We start from the raw sequence: 14,453 nt of genomic DNA on the forward strand, positions 1-14,453 counted from the left end.
TCAAATAAACCCCGATTTATATGAACGATTTGAGAATTAAAGAACGGTGTAAAGTATACAAGTGTCCATAAAGTTCTGTAATGGGCTATTAAACTCAGCGACAGAAGAAACTAATCCCAGACTACAAGAAGAGGCCGCTGAGCATGTTCCATCAAGAAAATTCGTCAGAATTCCGCGGAATGCGGTGAATTTCGAACAGTTATCTTGTCTCTCTGAAAATTTTTGTAGATTTCAAAATGGAATTGCTGAAGGATTTACTCAGCATTGTCTTGTATAAAATGTGGTACCAAAGGAGTACCATCTTGGCATTCAAACGCTTTGTACTCTGACCGAGTCTCACCAGAGCAGGAAGCTACCTTGATATGGTCAACTCGATTGTTCTCAGCTTGGCATACAAATGCTCGATCCTCTTGTAGTTTCAACAGAACAGGGCTGGATTTTACAAAAGAACTTACGACAAAGTCGTAAATATTTACAACCTTGTAAAATGATCTTTAATGTACAAAATTGACATAAAACCATTTGTTTACAAATATTTCAATTCCCATTATTATATTTTTTATCCATAAGAATAAATCATTGATTAGTTGGTGATTAATTAGCATTCGTTAATTTGGTCGTAAGTCATAAGTTCTTTTGTAAAACGCAGCCCAGGAAGTTAACCTTGAAATGTATAAGTTATACAGTATAACCCTTTGTTGTTGAGTTGTTATAATTGATGTTAAAAAATATATCGTCCAAGAATGACATACGTATGTTTTTGTTATCTGGAAAATGTGATTTTATTCTTTTCAGTGGGTACTTTCTCAATATTTTGGCATTAAATGATATATATAGCATGTATGGTCAAAATATCTCATGTGTCAGAGTAAAAAGTTGTGTATTTTGAGCTAGTGTATTGAAAATAGATACTGTGGAATCATTAAAATTCATGGGGGTCAATGGTCAATGGGGGTCAATTTTTTGTGGATTGCTTAAATTCTACATGTTTATGGGGATGTAATTTCATGTATTCTCATACTTATATAAGGAAATATGACTTTATAACTCTAATTCATTAATTCATGGAGGATGTTAATTCATTGATGAGAGGTACCCACGAATTCCACGAAAATTGAGCCACCAAGAAATCTAATGATTCTACAGTTGACCCTTGAATAATTCACACTCTGGTTTGCAAAAATTCTATGTGTCGGAGGGTTTTTTGTTAAATACAGGAGAAGAATACACTCCTTTCAGTAATAAAATTTGAACTTTTTAACCTGCATGTATCATTTCTTAAAAAACATATATTTATTAAGGGGGAATTAATATCCAAACATATTGTTTTCACAATGGAATGGCTTAATAAGCGACAACACGGAAACATCCCCCTTTTTTTGAATGAGTTCACAGTAATTTTTGCAATTAGATGCCTGTGATGATTTTATGTAAATATCTAGAGATTCCTTGATTTATAATGTCCTGCTTACTAGGTAGGTATATATAAATGTTTGGGATAGGCAGTAGTTGCTTGTTGTGAAGGAGGTGTCTGATGAGACCAGCTGAATTTCGAAATATATAATGATTTATTTATGACGGTTTCATCTCTTTCTTTTAAAAGGAAGTTTTTCACATTATGGATCTCTTCCTTTCTGAGAACATTGCAATATTTCATGACAACCATCGCCCATTATTAGACCTAATTTGTTAACGATCATCTTGAGATAGTCAAGTAAACAGTGCATTCTTTTCCTCGGCGCTATAGGGGGCCGTGTCACCATTCAAGGGTTATTTATATTGTGAAGAGAGGGAAAATGCTCTTTGACAAACTAGAGAATTATTGGATTTGTTCAAATTGAATGAGAAGTGATAACAGAATACAAAAGGTCGGAGAGATGACTTAAGTCAAAATAAACTCATTAACGTGAAAAATGAACCTATAAGAAGGTCAAAATGGGGGTTGTATGAAGCATTTGAGATTAAATCTTTAGTTGTCATAGGATTTTCTTCACTCCTACTTTGTATTGAAATGTGTTGTCATCAGTTCACTGCTACTGAAAAGTGAATGGTAGTTTTCCTCTGAGGAAAGGGACCTGCCTTGTATATGAACAAATTTAGTATACACTTGTTGCTTCATTGTGGGTTGTTTTTATGTTGAGTCTAGTGGATCCAATGTCTACACATTGGTGCAGTATAGGGGGTCTTAGAGTACTGATTCATACAAAAACAAAGAGAGAGAGAGAAAGAGAGAGAGATAGAGAGAATATCTCGGTAATGAAAGATGTTTAAAGTGAAGAAGGGGTCATAAAGTTCATGCGCATACAGTTCATATATTAAAGGTTTCCTGTACTTTTGATCTTGTTGCGTGTCTACAATGGTCATAGCATAAAATTTATCAGTACGGCATTACTCTAAGCATGTGTTTGTAACTCTCTGTTGTATTATCTCTGACATTGTAACAGATTTGATGTACATTTGAATGGGATATAAAAAGATAGAATGAGTACATTGAGTATGTGTACCAATACTGTATGTGTGAACCAATACTGTATGTGTACCAATATTGTATGTGTGTACCAATATTGTATGTGTGTACCAATACTGAATGTGTGTACTAATACTGTATGTGTGTACCAATATTGTATGTGTGTACCAATACTGTATGTGTGTACAAATACTGTATGTGTGTACCAATAGTGTATGTATGTACCAATACTGTATGTGTGTACTAATACTGTACTTTTGTACCAATATTGTATGTGTGTACAAATACTGTATGTGTGTACAAATACTGTATGTGTACCAATATTGTATGTGTGTACCAATACTGTATGTGTATACAAATACTATATATGTGTTCCTATATTGTATGTGTGTACCATATTGTATGTGTGTACCAATATTGTATGTGTATACAAATACTGTATGTGAGTACCAGTACTGTATGTGTGTACCAATACTATATATGTGTTCCTATACTGTATGGGTGTACCAATACTGTATGTGTGTACCAATACTGTATGTGTGTACCAATACTGTATGTGTATACAAATACTGTATGTGAGTACCAGTACTGTATGTGTGTACCAATACTGTATGTGTGTACCAATACTGTATGTGAGTACCAGTACTGTATGTGTGTACCAATACTGTATGTGTGTACCAGTAATGTATGTGTATACAAATACTGTATGTGAGTACCAGTACTGTATGTGTGTTCCAGTACCAGTACTGTATGTGTGTACCAATACTGTATGTGTGTACTTATACTGTATGTGTGTACTTATACTGTATGTGTGTACCAATACTGTATGTGTGTACCTATACTGTATGTGTGTACCGATACCAGTACTGTATGTGTGTACCAATACTGTATGTGTGTACTAATACTGTACATTTGTACCAATATTGTATGTTTGTACCAATACTGTCTGTGTGTACCAGTAATGTATGTGTGTACTAATGCTGTATGTGTGTACTAATACTGTATGTGTGTACCAATACTGTGTGTGTGTACCAATACTGTACTTTTGTACCAATATTGTATGTGTGTACCAATACTGTACTTTTGTACCAATGTTGTATGTGTGTACCAATACCACATGCCCAACATGTACAGAGCTATATTGTATAACATGTGTAATGAGGTTATAATTGTGTTGTACACAGGTGTTCCTATGTGTTTACCTGTATGCATTGCACAAGCATACTAAACAACCTGTGTATAAGGTAGTATGTGTTATGCTTTGGTGACCAATATGTAGTTACATCCCTGACATTTATACAGGTGTAACCTGTACATTTATACAGGTGTACTGTACAACATTTGTAGTGAGGTTGTTTGTGTGTCCATTAGTGGCTACCTGTGTACTAGTATTCTGTACAAGTTTGTAGCAGGACGGTGTTTTTGTTTGTTTACCAGAAGTACTATAGCATTGCCATCAAATTTCCTGTGGCACAGTGGCAAAGTTGAGGCATTATTTTTACAGGAGTATATGTGATTGTTTGTGTTTTAGAATTGTATATATTTAATACAATTGTACACACACACACACATTTTATGCAAATCTGTATATCTTTTACAAAGTAAATATGTATACTACATACATGTGAAGGTACATGGGTTTTTGTACAAGAATTTTAAGTAACAGTTAATAAATGTGTTAGACTAAGATATTTTAAGTCGTCATCTGTTGTCACTTGTTTGTGCCAGTGTGTCTTTATCCAATGAAATCCTAATGTACACATTGACTGAATTACACATATACAACAATCATTGAATGCATTTACATTTGACTTACATATAAATGTATACATGATATATGCTTGTTACAATTTACAGAATGTCTATGGTATGGGGATAGTAAGAGAACTACAGTTGTTGAAAGTGTAGATATTTTTGTGAGGTACAGATTTGGATGTTATAAAGTACATGTTTGAGGGTTGGATTAAAGGGTGATATTGGACAATGCAGCTTTTAGAGAGAAATTAAGTGTCATTCACAGCTGCAGAATTTCTATGTCACTTTTTCTTTTGGATGTATGCTTTGATAAATGCTGTGAAATGTCATTGATTTTCTATAGTTCTGTAGATGGGCTACATTCACTGATTAATGCTGTGAAGTGTTAGTAACTGTCTATGGTTTTGTAGATGGGCTACATCCACTGATTTGTTCTGTTAAGTATAAGTTAATGACTATGGTTTTGTAGATGGGCTACATCCACTGATAAATGCTTTGAAGTGTTAGTAACTGTCTATGGTTTTGTAGATGGGCTGCATCCACTGATTTTTGCTGTGAAGTGTTAGTAACTGTCTATGGTCTTGTAGATGGGCTACATCCTCTGATTAATGCTGTGAAGTGTTAGTAACTGTCTATGGTTTTGTAGATGGGCTGTGAAGTATAAGTAATTGTCTATGGTTTTGTAGATGGGCTACATCCACGTCAGGACTCCATGGACGTTAGTTGTGCAATGGAAGTAGAATGTCGCTGTAACGAAATACTCAAACCCCTAGAACGACGTCGCCAGCGCGAACGACACAGGTGCCTTGCTCATTCCCTTGTAGGAACACCCAACTACATCGCACCCGAAGTGCTACTGCGGGAGGGTAAGTTGAAGTTCTAATTGCGTGGACCTCAGGGTCCACGCAGAAAATATATAAGCGAGGTTAAACCGGATGCTATGGGGAAAATTCAGCCTGCGCATGAGCTAGCCTGGTTCCTGTGCGTAATGGGTAGCTCAGGGAACCAGGCTAGCACACGTTTATCTGAATCGGGATCGGAATTCCGTGCTAAATGCACAAAAGTTCAGAGGCGCTGTAATTATAAAGTTGTCGGTAAACAATACAGAAACAAAGTATTCCTTTTAAAGAAATGATTGGCATGTGATATGAACTATCAGTATTATGAAATAAGTTAATGTTATGCCGAAACTACAACATGCATCAAATAGCATAATTTGCAATGCAATGTTTGGTTGTTTTCCGAATACACATGTAACTTAACTTTACTTTCATAGTAGGCGAGGTTAGAGAACTTCCCAATTAATTTTTTTTAAGCATTTAAGTATGATTGAATAATTATGTCACTGTATAAAAGTTTTAATCTCAAGAAAAATGCATCAAAATATGAAATTTTTAATTTACACAAAGCTGTCACTGCATAGTAAACAAAGTAGTGCGAATCGTAATGTGTGCGCAAATAGTAGAATTCACCGAATGCCTGATACTATACATGCAAACTTCATTCATAGATAGATCATTATTATTTTAGAAGTATGAATCCTTTAAATTCTGAGATAAAAAGTCAGGACTGTACATACATGTACATGTATACGTAATACAACGTACAAATTAATTTAGTGTTTAAAAGCAGAGGGCTAGAGTCGTTGGAATCTCTGATAATGTTTTCGTTGGAAACACATGCAAATGGTCCACGTATTGTAGTCCTTTTTTTAAAGGACAGCAACTTGTATTACATATCAGAGAGTTGATTGTTTATATTAAACATCATATAAATATTTTTAATATTACTTTATTAAATTCTTAAGTATTAAAATCTAACAAGAATTTACAAATTATTATGAAAAATTACATAATAGAAATGCAGGCGAAAGACCATTCAGGAGATATGTATCATTGTTGCAATCATTAAAGTTTGAATGTAATGAGATTTATGATTGGTCAATTTCAGGTTACACCTCCTGCTGTGATTGGTGGAGTGTAGGAGTGATATTATACGAGATGTTAGTTGGTCAGCCTCCGTTCTATGCAAACACACCGGCAGAAACCCAGTGGAAGGTAGGTCAAAAGTGCCCCCCCCCCAACACCCCCCCCCAACACCACCCCCCCTCCCCCCCAACACCCCCCCCAAACACCCCCCCCCCCCCAACACCACCCCCCCCCCAACACCCCCCCAACACCCCCCCCCCCTCCCCCCAACACCCCCCCCCCCCCAAACACCCCCCCCCCCCCCCCCCCAGAAGGAAAGGAGGCTTATCTACCCTAACCCCTCTCCCCTCACCTTTAAGCTTCTACAGTATTTTCACTACTTGACAATTTCCATCCATTGTGTAGTATATGTTTGTCTCCACCTGCAATTTGCAATCTTCAATGTTAGGTTCTCATTCCTATCGTGAATTACCAGTAGCATTATTTCTCTCCTGTGATAAATAGTTCGTGCATCATTTTATGACTAAATTTTTTCAAAATTTGAATTGTCTTTAAAATGATTCAATGAAGTGTAGGATTTTGTTGGTGAATGCATTCCATGAATATGGACGGTTTTTGAAATTTCTCTTCAGTGGAGATCAGGTCCAGTTGGAGCCGGTTAATTGAGGGATAGATTCGTTAATGTTTGTGTTGTGATATGACCCTCATCAGGCCCGCTCCCCTTACACTGTCACACACAAACCTGTCTAGACCCTTCACTTCAATAGAGGAGCCTCTTCAGATCTTTTCGCTGTTCTGTCCCATTGACCCCTGACCTCCGTAGATTATTTAGTATTCTGTAAGAGTGTCGAGTGTCAAGTATCTGGTCGTCACCGAGCGAACACCATTCATCTTTGGAGTTTCTTTGATGTATTGCCTAATCACATTAATTTATAATATTTGAAAAGGAAAATTCTTTGAGATGATCAATCAAAAATATTTTCTCATAAAAACTCGAAACTCCATTCACAATAGAGGCGATTTAGTAAAGATTCCACTAAATTGTTAGCTGTGATGCAGTAGTCGACGAGATTTGTGACTGTGAACTTTTAGTGAATGTTTACTGTGGCTGTATAAATTTGATAATGATTGAATTATGCAGTTGGCTCAGTCCTTGATCATTGTGTTTGGACAGGGGGTGGGGGGGGGGGGGGGGGCTTTCTCTTTGACTCCGTCCAGTGTCCAATTTCTTCCATTAGGATGTACTCTGACTGTATCCACGGTTAGACATCCTAATTTTAAGTTATACATAACTTGTCAGTACAATACAAGGAAGGACAGTTGGGAGGGGGGGGGAGGGGGGTTACACATTGTGAAGGAACTGCCTTTTTATTGTATGTTTAATATAAGCACATGTAAACATACCAATATGAATAATAAGTATATGTATGTGTAATGTACCAGTTAGTCAACCTTTACATGTAATTGACCTGAATACTACCTGACCTATATATGTGGTACAAAATCTCTCACCTGTATGTGTAATCTTCATGTCAGTGTGTGTAATTATATCTGCATGTTTGATCTTTCTGTATATGTAATTTACCTGCATGTGAGGGTGCCTCTCTGTGAGTGTACATGTGTGTGTACATGTGAATGTGTGTATTTGTAATTCACCTGTATGTGTGATCTACCTGTGTGTGACTGCTGGCTGTATGTGTAGATTACTGGTATGTGTACTTTACTTACCTGTGTGTACCTGTGTGTTTGTATACCTGGCTGTGTTTTATGGGACATTGCTGGCATTCCTGGTCTGATAGCAAAGATAAGAGAAGCCTGTGTCAATAACAGCAGGATCCAGTAGTCCTGTGCTAAAGAACCCTGTTTACATAATGTTAACAAGCTCCTCAAGCTAGTGAAGGCAGAGGGAATACACATTTAGAGAGAGAGAGAGAGAGCAAGCAAGCAATCACAAATTATCATCTGATTTTGCACTTACAACATAGAGAGCGATTTATTTCAGTTAGTGGGTGTTGGATATATTACAAACCAAGTACTGTGGAATCATCATTATTTTTGGGGGACCAATGTTCATGGCTTCATTGATAACCCTTGCCCAAGAATTTACTTTCTCATGAACGTTTATACAAGCATATGTTTGATATTTATTTACGAAATATAGAACTTGCTGCCAAGAAAATTATGTCCCCATCAACAAGGAAAATTTCGGCTGGCAACAAACATTGACCTCCGCAAAAAAAAAAATGATTCCACAGTAAACTATCATTTGTTATGTTGATGAGAGCACAGTCCTTACTTCATGTGTAGTCTGATAATTCCTCTATCTTCATATATGTGGAGTTTACTCATTCCACTGTGTTTGTTATATGTGGAGTTTACTGAGTCCACTGTTTATGTTTTATGTGGAGTTTACATATTCCACTATCTTTGTATATGTGGAGTTAACCGAGTCCACTGTGTTTGTTATACATGTAAAGTTTACTTATTCCACTGTCTTTGTTATATGTGGAGTTTACCGAGTCCACTGTCTATGTTATATGTGGACTTTACTTATTCCACTATCTTTGTATGTGTGGAGTTTACTTATTCCACTATCTTTGTATATGTGGAGTTTTCTTATTCCACTTGTTTGTTATATATGTAGAGTTTACTTATTCCACTGTTTGTTATACATGTAGAGTTTATTTATTCCACTGTGTTTGTTATATGTGGAGTTTACAAGTCCACTTTCTATGTTATATGTGGAGTTTACTTAGTCCACTATCTTTGTTATATGTGGAGTTTACTGAGTCCACTTTCTTTTGTAGGTGATCCACTGGGATGAAACACTAAAGATTCCAGCGGAGGCTAACCTTTCCGAGGCTGCCAAGGACCTCATTATCAAGCTGTGTTGTAGCGCGGACAAGCGACTCGGTCGAAACGGGGCCACAGAAATAAAGCGGCATCCCTACTTTAAAGACATTAATTTCGAAGGCCTGCGCAAGTCACAGCCTCCGTGGAAACCAAAAATAAAGCATGCCATGGACACCTCTTACTTTGACGAAATAGACGGTAAATTTGATGATGATTCTGATGAAGAAATGCAGAAGCCCGATCATCCGATAAACGGAAAACATCCGGAGCATGCTTTCCTGGAGTTTACATTCCGCAGGTTCTTTGATGACGGAGGTCATCCGTACCCATCAATGAAGGAAGACCCATGTCCCCCTGTAGTGGACTTGAACCAGGACCCCCCAACCAGTAAAGACTCCTCCAGTGCACCGGTGTATGTCTGATATCTGTGAATATCTGGTGCAAGTTTGTGATATCTATTGATGTCTGTTTGTCGTATATCCATGTACGTCAGATATTAGCATATTCTAACAATAGGTGGCACTATCAGAAGTGCTTACTTTGGAGTCTTTTCAGGACGTTAGAAGCACCCAAATTCTTAACTTGTAATCACTTTGAATTCGTAAACCATATCATAACCTATTATTTAACTTGAAAGGAATTTAAATTTTTTAAGGAACAATGTTTTTCAACTATTGTGAACAAAGAATAAAAATGGGTGAATTTTTTCTTACAAGGATAATTGGAATGAGTCATATTTAGTAAGGAGGAGTGTCCTCCATTTTTATTGCCTGGTAAACTAAGGCCATTATGTCTGTGTCACGTCATTTTGACGACTCGGGGCAGATGCCTTTTGGTCATAGAGGGGTGCACGAGGAACACACGTCTTTCATTTAATACATTATTAACAAGAAGTTATTTGTTAATCAAGGTCTTTCAAATGTTTGTTTTGTATTCTGTATGTAGTGAATCTAGTGTTGTATAAACAAGACAGGGTGATGCTAATTAGTGGAAAGTACACCATTGTACAAACATTATTATATTAATATATATATCTAATTCATTCAAAAAGTTCACTGTTGACAATTAAAGTAGAGATATTTTCTTTATCAATAAACTTAAAACGTGAAAAGAATCTTGTATGTAGATATTAAGAAAACATTGTTTTTATGGTGGGAGAAAATACTGAGATTTCGGAACATCGAAGCGATGGGAATATTTTAAGGGCTTAGCAAGACGACTTCTTTATATTCAAGTCACAAAAAAGGCAAAGATTGGTCACAATCATGTAGAAATATTACACATGAAACAGGATTTCTGAGAATCGACTCGCTGTGGTCGTACCTGAGGATGCTAGAACATCACTCTGTTGTGTACTCTGCTATTTTATGTTCTTTATTTGGAAAGAATTTGGAATTTTACAAGAATCCCTAATGCAGCAATGCTAATAGCTTTTTATATGAAACTAAAGATATTGTTCAATAGCAATCAGAGAGAGAGAGAGAGAGAGAGAGAGAGAGAGAGAGAGAGGAGAGAGAGGAGAGAGAGAGAGAGAGAGAGAGAGAGAGAGAGATGGTTGTGTTTTGATTAAATGTTAAGTTTGAATGTATTGTTGATTTTTTATCATGTTCTCCCTATAGGAGAGGTGAATTTGTTGCCTTAGTATTTTTGCATTGTTTATGAATGGGGCATTAGGGGCTTTGTGACTGCTATTGAACAACTATTTCCCCCCAAACCCCGTTCCCATTCACCCCCTCCTAACCTCATGATCATTGTAAATACTCATCCTATCATTATTATGTAAAGTTGTGATATATATCTTTTTAAGCTTAGAGCTTATGATGAACGACAAGGTGCATTATCTGTAGATTTCAGTGTTTTTTTATTTATGTACAGAGGTGAATGCAAAGCATCCTGGGATTGTACAGATGTGGTCAAAAGTGTAAATATTGTACAGTGTAAAACTAAAATGTCCGACCACATTATTGTCTGAGGGTATGTACAGAACTAAACAAAACTATAAAGGGAATATGTAAAGTATACTGGCAATATTCTCAAATAAAATATAAAAATCTGAGTATGGCGTTTGTTGTGTCTGGTCTTGCAAAGTTGTCCATAAAATTTATGATGCATTCACTTTTCGTCGTGAAATAATAGTTTTTTTGAACACTTGAGTGTTGTGTTGGTTATTGCTTCAGACAACTGTTCTGAAAAGGGGAATAACTCCATTTTTAAATTTTTAGTAAAAAAATCTTTAACTTGAGTTATTCCCCTTTTCAAATCTTGCAATAAACACTTCCTTGGAGTATTATATTAAAATATATTTGACTTTGGAATCTAAGTATTCATTTCTTTGGTCTAGAATGGGCACTGCTATGCTGCATATATGAACTTCATTTTGGAAAAATATATTGGATGGCCAATTAGTGGAGAAAAACTGAGTATGTATTTAGGACAGGGACTGGTGATTTGTCCATTACATTAACATATTCTATTTCATCGAAGCCATTGAAAGTCTCTGGATAGATAGTTTTGTACCTAAGATAGTTCCTTAAGGAGATATACATGTTGATGCTTGGTTATAATGTCTGTGAGACAATCTGGGAGTAGTTTGGTAGAGTACACTCCATCCACTGTAGGATCCTAAGTAAATGGAGCTTGGATCTAGAGTGTTGTTTTTTTTATTTCATCTGTGCTGGGCGAAACTCTTCCTATGGTGTGCCAGTATATAACACACTGCCATTTAATGCAGAGGTAAGTGTTGACCATGTGAAACCACCCCCCCCCCTCCAAATAAATGAAGGAGATGACCCCTGGGGCTAAGTCATATGTATTGGACCAACAAATGGAACAATTAAGAAGCAGGGTTCTTGCTTGAAGACTTCATGAGATGTCGCATTGGGGTAGTGGCTCATAGATCCAACATATAACTATTTATGTATCATATAACATAGCTGCAGGTCTGTAGCTCACGGTCTGAAAAATTCAAATGGATGACGAGGATAGTCCATCCAAAGGGAACTACAGACCTGCAGCTACATATAACAAACAAAACTAGTGTTAGTATATATGATTTTATACTAGTAGTAGTTCTCTCACGATGCACTCGCAAAGGGAGACAATTCAGAAATCTTACAGTTGACAAGCTGGCTAAGAAGAGTACAGAGATTTGGCTAGATGTCAAATGGTTGCTGGCTCAGATCGTATGGTGGTCACTTGATGCTGTGTGCAGTGTGACAAGAAACATGCTGAAGATATATAGGTACGGTTTCCGGTGTTTCTTGGGATGCAGTTAGTATCCCAACCTGGAGGAGGAGGGGGGGGGGGGGCACAGCATTACAAGCTACAGATGCATGCCTTTGAAAGGTAAGAGCTAGCTGTTTATAAAGAGTGTGTGTGAATTTTAATGCAATCTGCCTCAAAGTGTTCAAGCTGCTCCGGAATCCACACGATATAACATCCTATGAGAAATTTATAAGTATAAGGAAAGAGGGATGACTCCGACTAATCCATGGATCACCTCAACAAATCGCAGAACTTTTTCACAGAGAAAAGCTGTAAGAATTTATTCTCTTTAGAAAGACATGTAGCACCCAACCCCCATTTTTTGCACAGTCGTTTTAACTATTGTAAAAATAAACATAAAAATATATTTTGAACGAACTGCCCCCCCCCCCACCCCCCCCCCCCCCCCCCCCAGACACACACACATCGTTTAGGGACAATATAAACAATTATAGGGAAACTTAACATATTATCAAACAGTTTTGCATAGATACATTAGATACAACGCATTACGCCCCTCATTCCACCCCACCCACCCCTATCCCACGGCTACGCGTAGTGGGGTTTTTTCCCTCGAGACTTGGGGTAGATCAGCTCCCCTACTCCCCCGCCACCCACCGCTTATCTTTTGAGAAGTTGAAAGGTAGAGAATAAAGTATTTGCCTGTCCACTTCTTTGAACAAAATATTAGAGAAATACAGGGGAGATTTGTCCGTCTGTCTGTCCGTCTGAGTGTGTGTGTGTGTCTGACTGTGTGTGTGTGTGTATGTGTGTCTGTTAAGCTATGTTCTCCGTCCACGCGAGTGTCATGTTGTAAATTTTGAATTTACCGGAAGGCAGTTAATACATTTACAACATGACATGGGCTTAGGTGCGTTCTTCTTTTTTGTTTGTTTAGATTATTAGTTAGGTGAAAGTTATAGAGCATATTTTTCATAAGCACAGGCACGTGTTTGCACGGGGGAGGGGTGGTCTCATGTTCGCTATTTTTAAATAAAAATTTTGTTTGTTTGTTTTTTTTTTGGCAATAAATAGTAATAAACATATTATTAAATTTACATACAGAAAACTTTTGGAGAAGTTGTACCACGACACCAACTATTTCGGAGCAGGTAAAAATTAGGATTTTAAAGATAAACTATTTTTGATTGCTTCTCAGGATTTCGGGAAAATCTTAACCTTACCCCCCCCCCCCACCCCTTTAAAAACGATCCTGCTTGCCCGAAACACACCTGGGGAGACTGAAATGGATATTATTATATAAATAGTGCCTGTTTGGGAGGGTAACAGTTGAAATTGACACCCCGAGGAAACCATTGTCAACCGACGCGAAGACCCTCCCAAACAGGCACTATTTATTTTATTATTTTTAGAGAATATTTTTACTGCTTTTATATAGAAATGACGTGAATTCTACGGCGAACCGTACGCGCATAATTTACGCACATGTAACAATTCGTTAAGTTACCCGTTTCTAAGTGTGATGCTAACGCTGAGGGTAATAGTTTACAATTATTTAATGCTTTAGCAGTCAAAAGATGAAAAAAAACAACTTAGTATATTGCATAATGGCACGAAAACCATCTGCAATATGCAAATTGTAAACCCCGAAAACTAAAAGGAATTAGGTAATAAAACGGATTATCAACAGCATCTAAACCAATCAGATTTCAGTATTTAACATGAAAGTATAATACCGTGTAATAGAAAATGCTGCGAAATTCGCCCTCCTCCTCGTTTAATATTGACACCGTTTTGGTAGGTTACATGTGATGTAGCGTGTATTAATACACATGTATATTTTCCTTTTATACATGAGTTGCATTTTTTTTTTAGATAGGGTTAATTTTAACCGGTTAACTGATTTACTAAGTGAGCGGTTTAAAAAAAACAGTATTCGGTTAGTCGTAAAAACAGTAATCGGTTAGTCGTAAAAACAAAACAAAATTAAGTTATGAAATACACATTTCTATATTTTTCTACCAGCGTTTTCTACCCTGCTTTCTATTGCTTTTAGGGAAATAAATAGAATGCTTACTTGCATTAAATGAATTACGCTAATATGTCTCGTGTATTTTGATACAATTATCTGGTTATTAGGTTGGGGGGGGGGGGGGTAACCGACTGACAATGTCATCCCTATAATGCTTTCCCTGTTTTGTTACGTTACGCTGTAAACTGTCGAC

General features: G+C 36.9%; 1 protein-coding gene across 2 annotated transcripts in view; it reads left to right on the top strand.

Annotated features, from left to right (window-relative positions):
• The window catches only part of LOC128183513 (serine/threonine-protein kinase LATS1-like), a 30,772-nt gene extending 19,713 nt beyond the window's left edge, over nucleotides 1-11,059 (top strand). For both annotated transcript variants that reach the window (XM_052852542.1, XM_052852543.1), the window contains 3 exons: nucleotides 4,909-5,088; nucleotides 6,173-6,279; nucleotides 8,958-11,059. In XM_052852542.1, the coding sequence (XP_052708502.1) occupies nucleotides 4,909-5,088; nucleotides 6,173-6,279; nucleotides 8,958-9,425 (755 nt within the window). In that variant the 3' untranslated portion in view covers nucleotides 9,426-11,059. The remainder of the gene's footprint in view (nucleotides 1-4,908; nucleotides 5,089-6,172; nucleotides 6,280-8,957) is intronic.
• Nucleotides 11,060-14,453: the final 3,394 nt, after the last annotated feature.

This window comes from Crassostrea angulata, chromosome 5 (genome assembly GCF_025612915.1).
Source record: "Crassostrea angulata isolate pt1a10 chromosome 5, ASM2561291v2, whole genome shotgun sequence".
In the NCBI taxonomy this organism is placed as follows: Eukaryota; Metazoa; Mollusca; class Bivalvia; order Ostreida; family Ostreidae; genus Magallana; species Magallana angulata.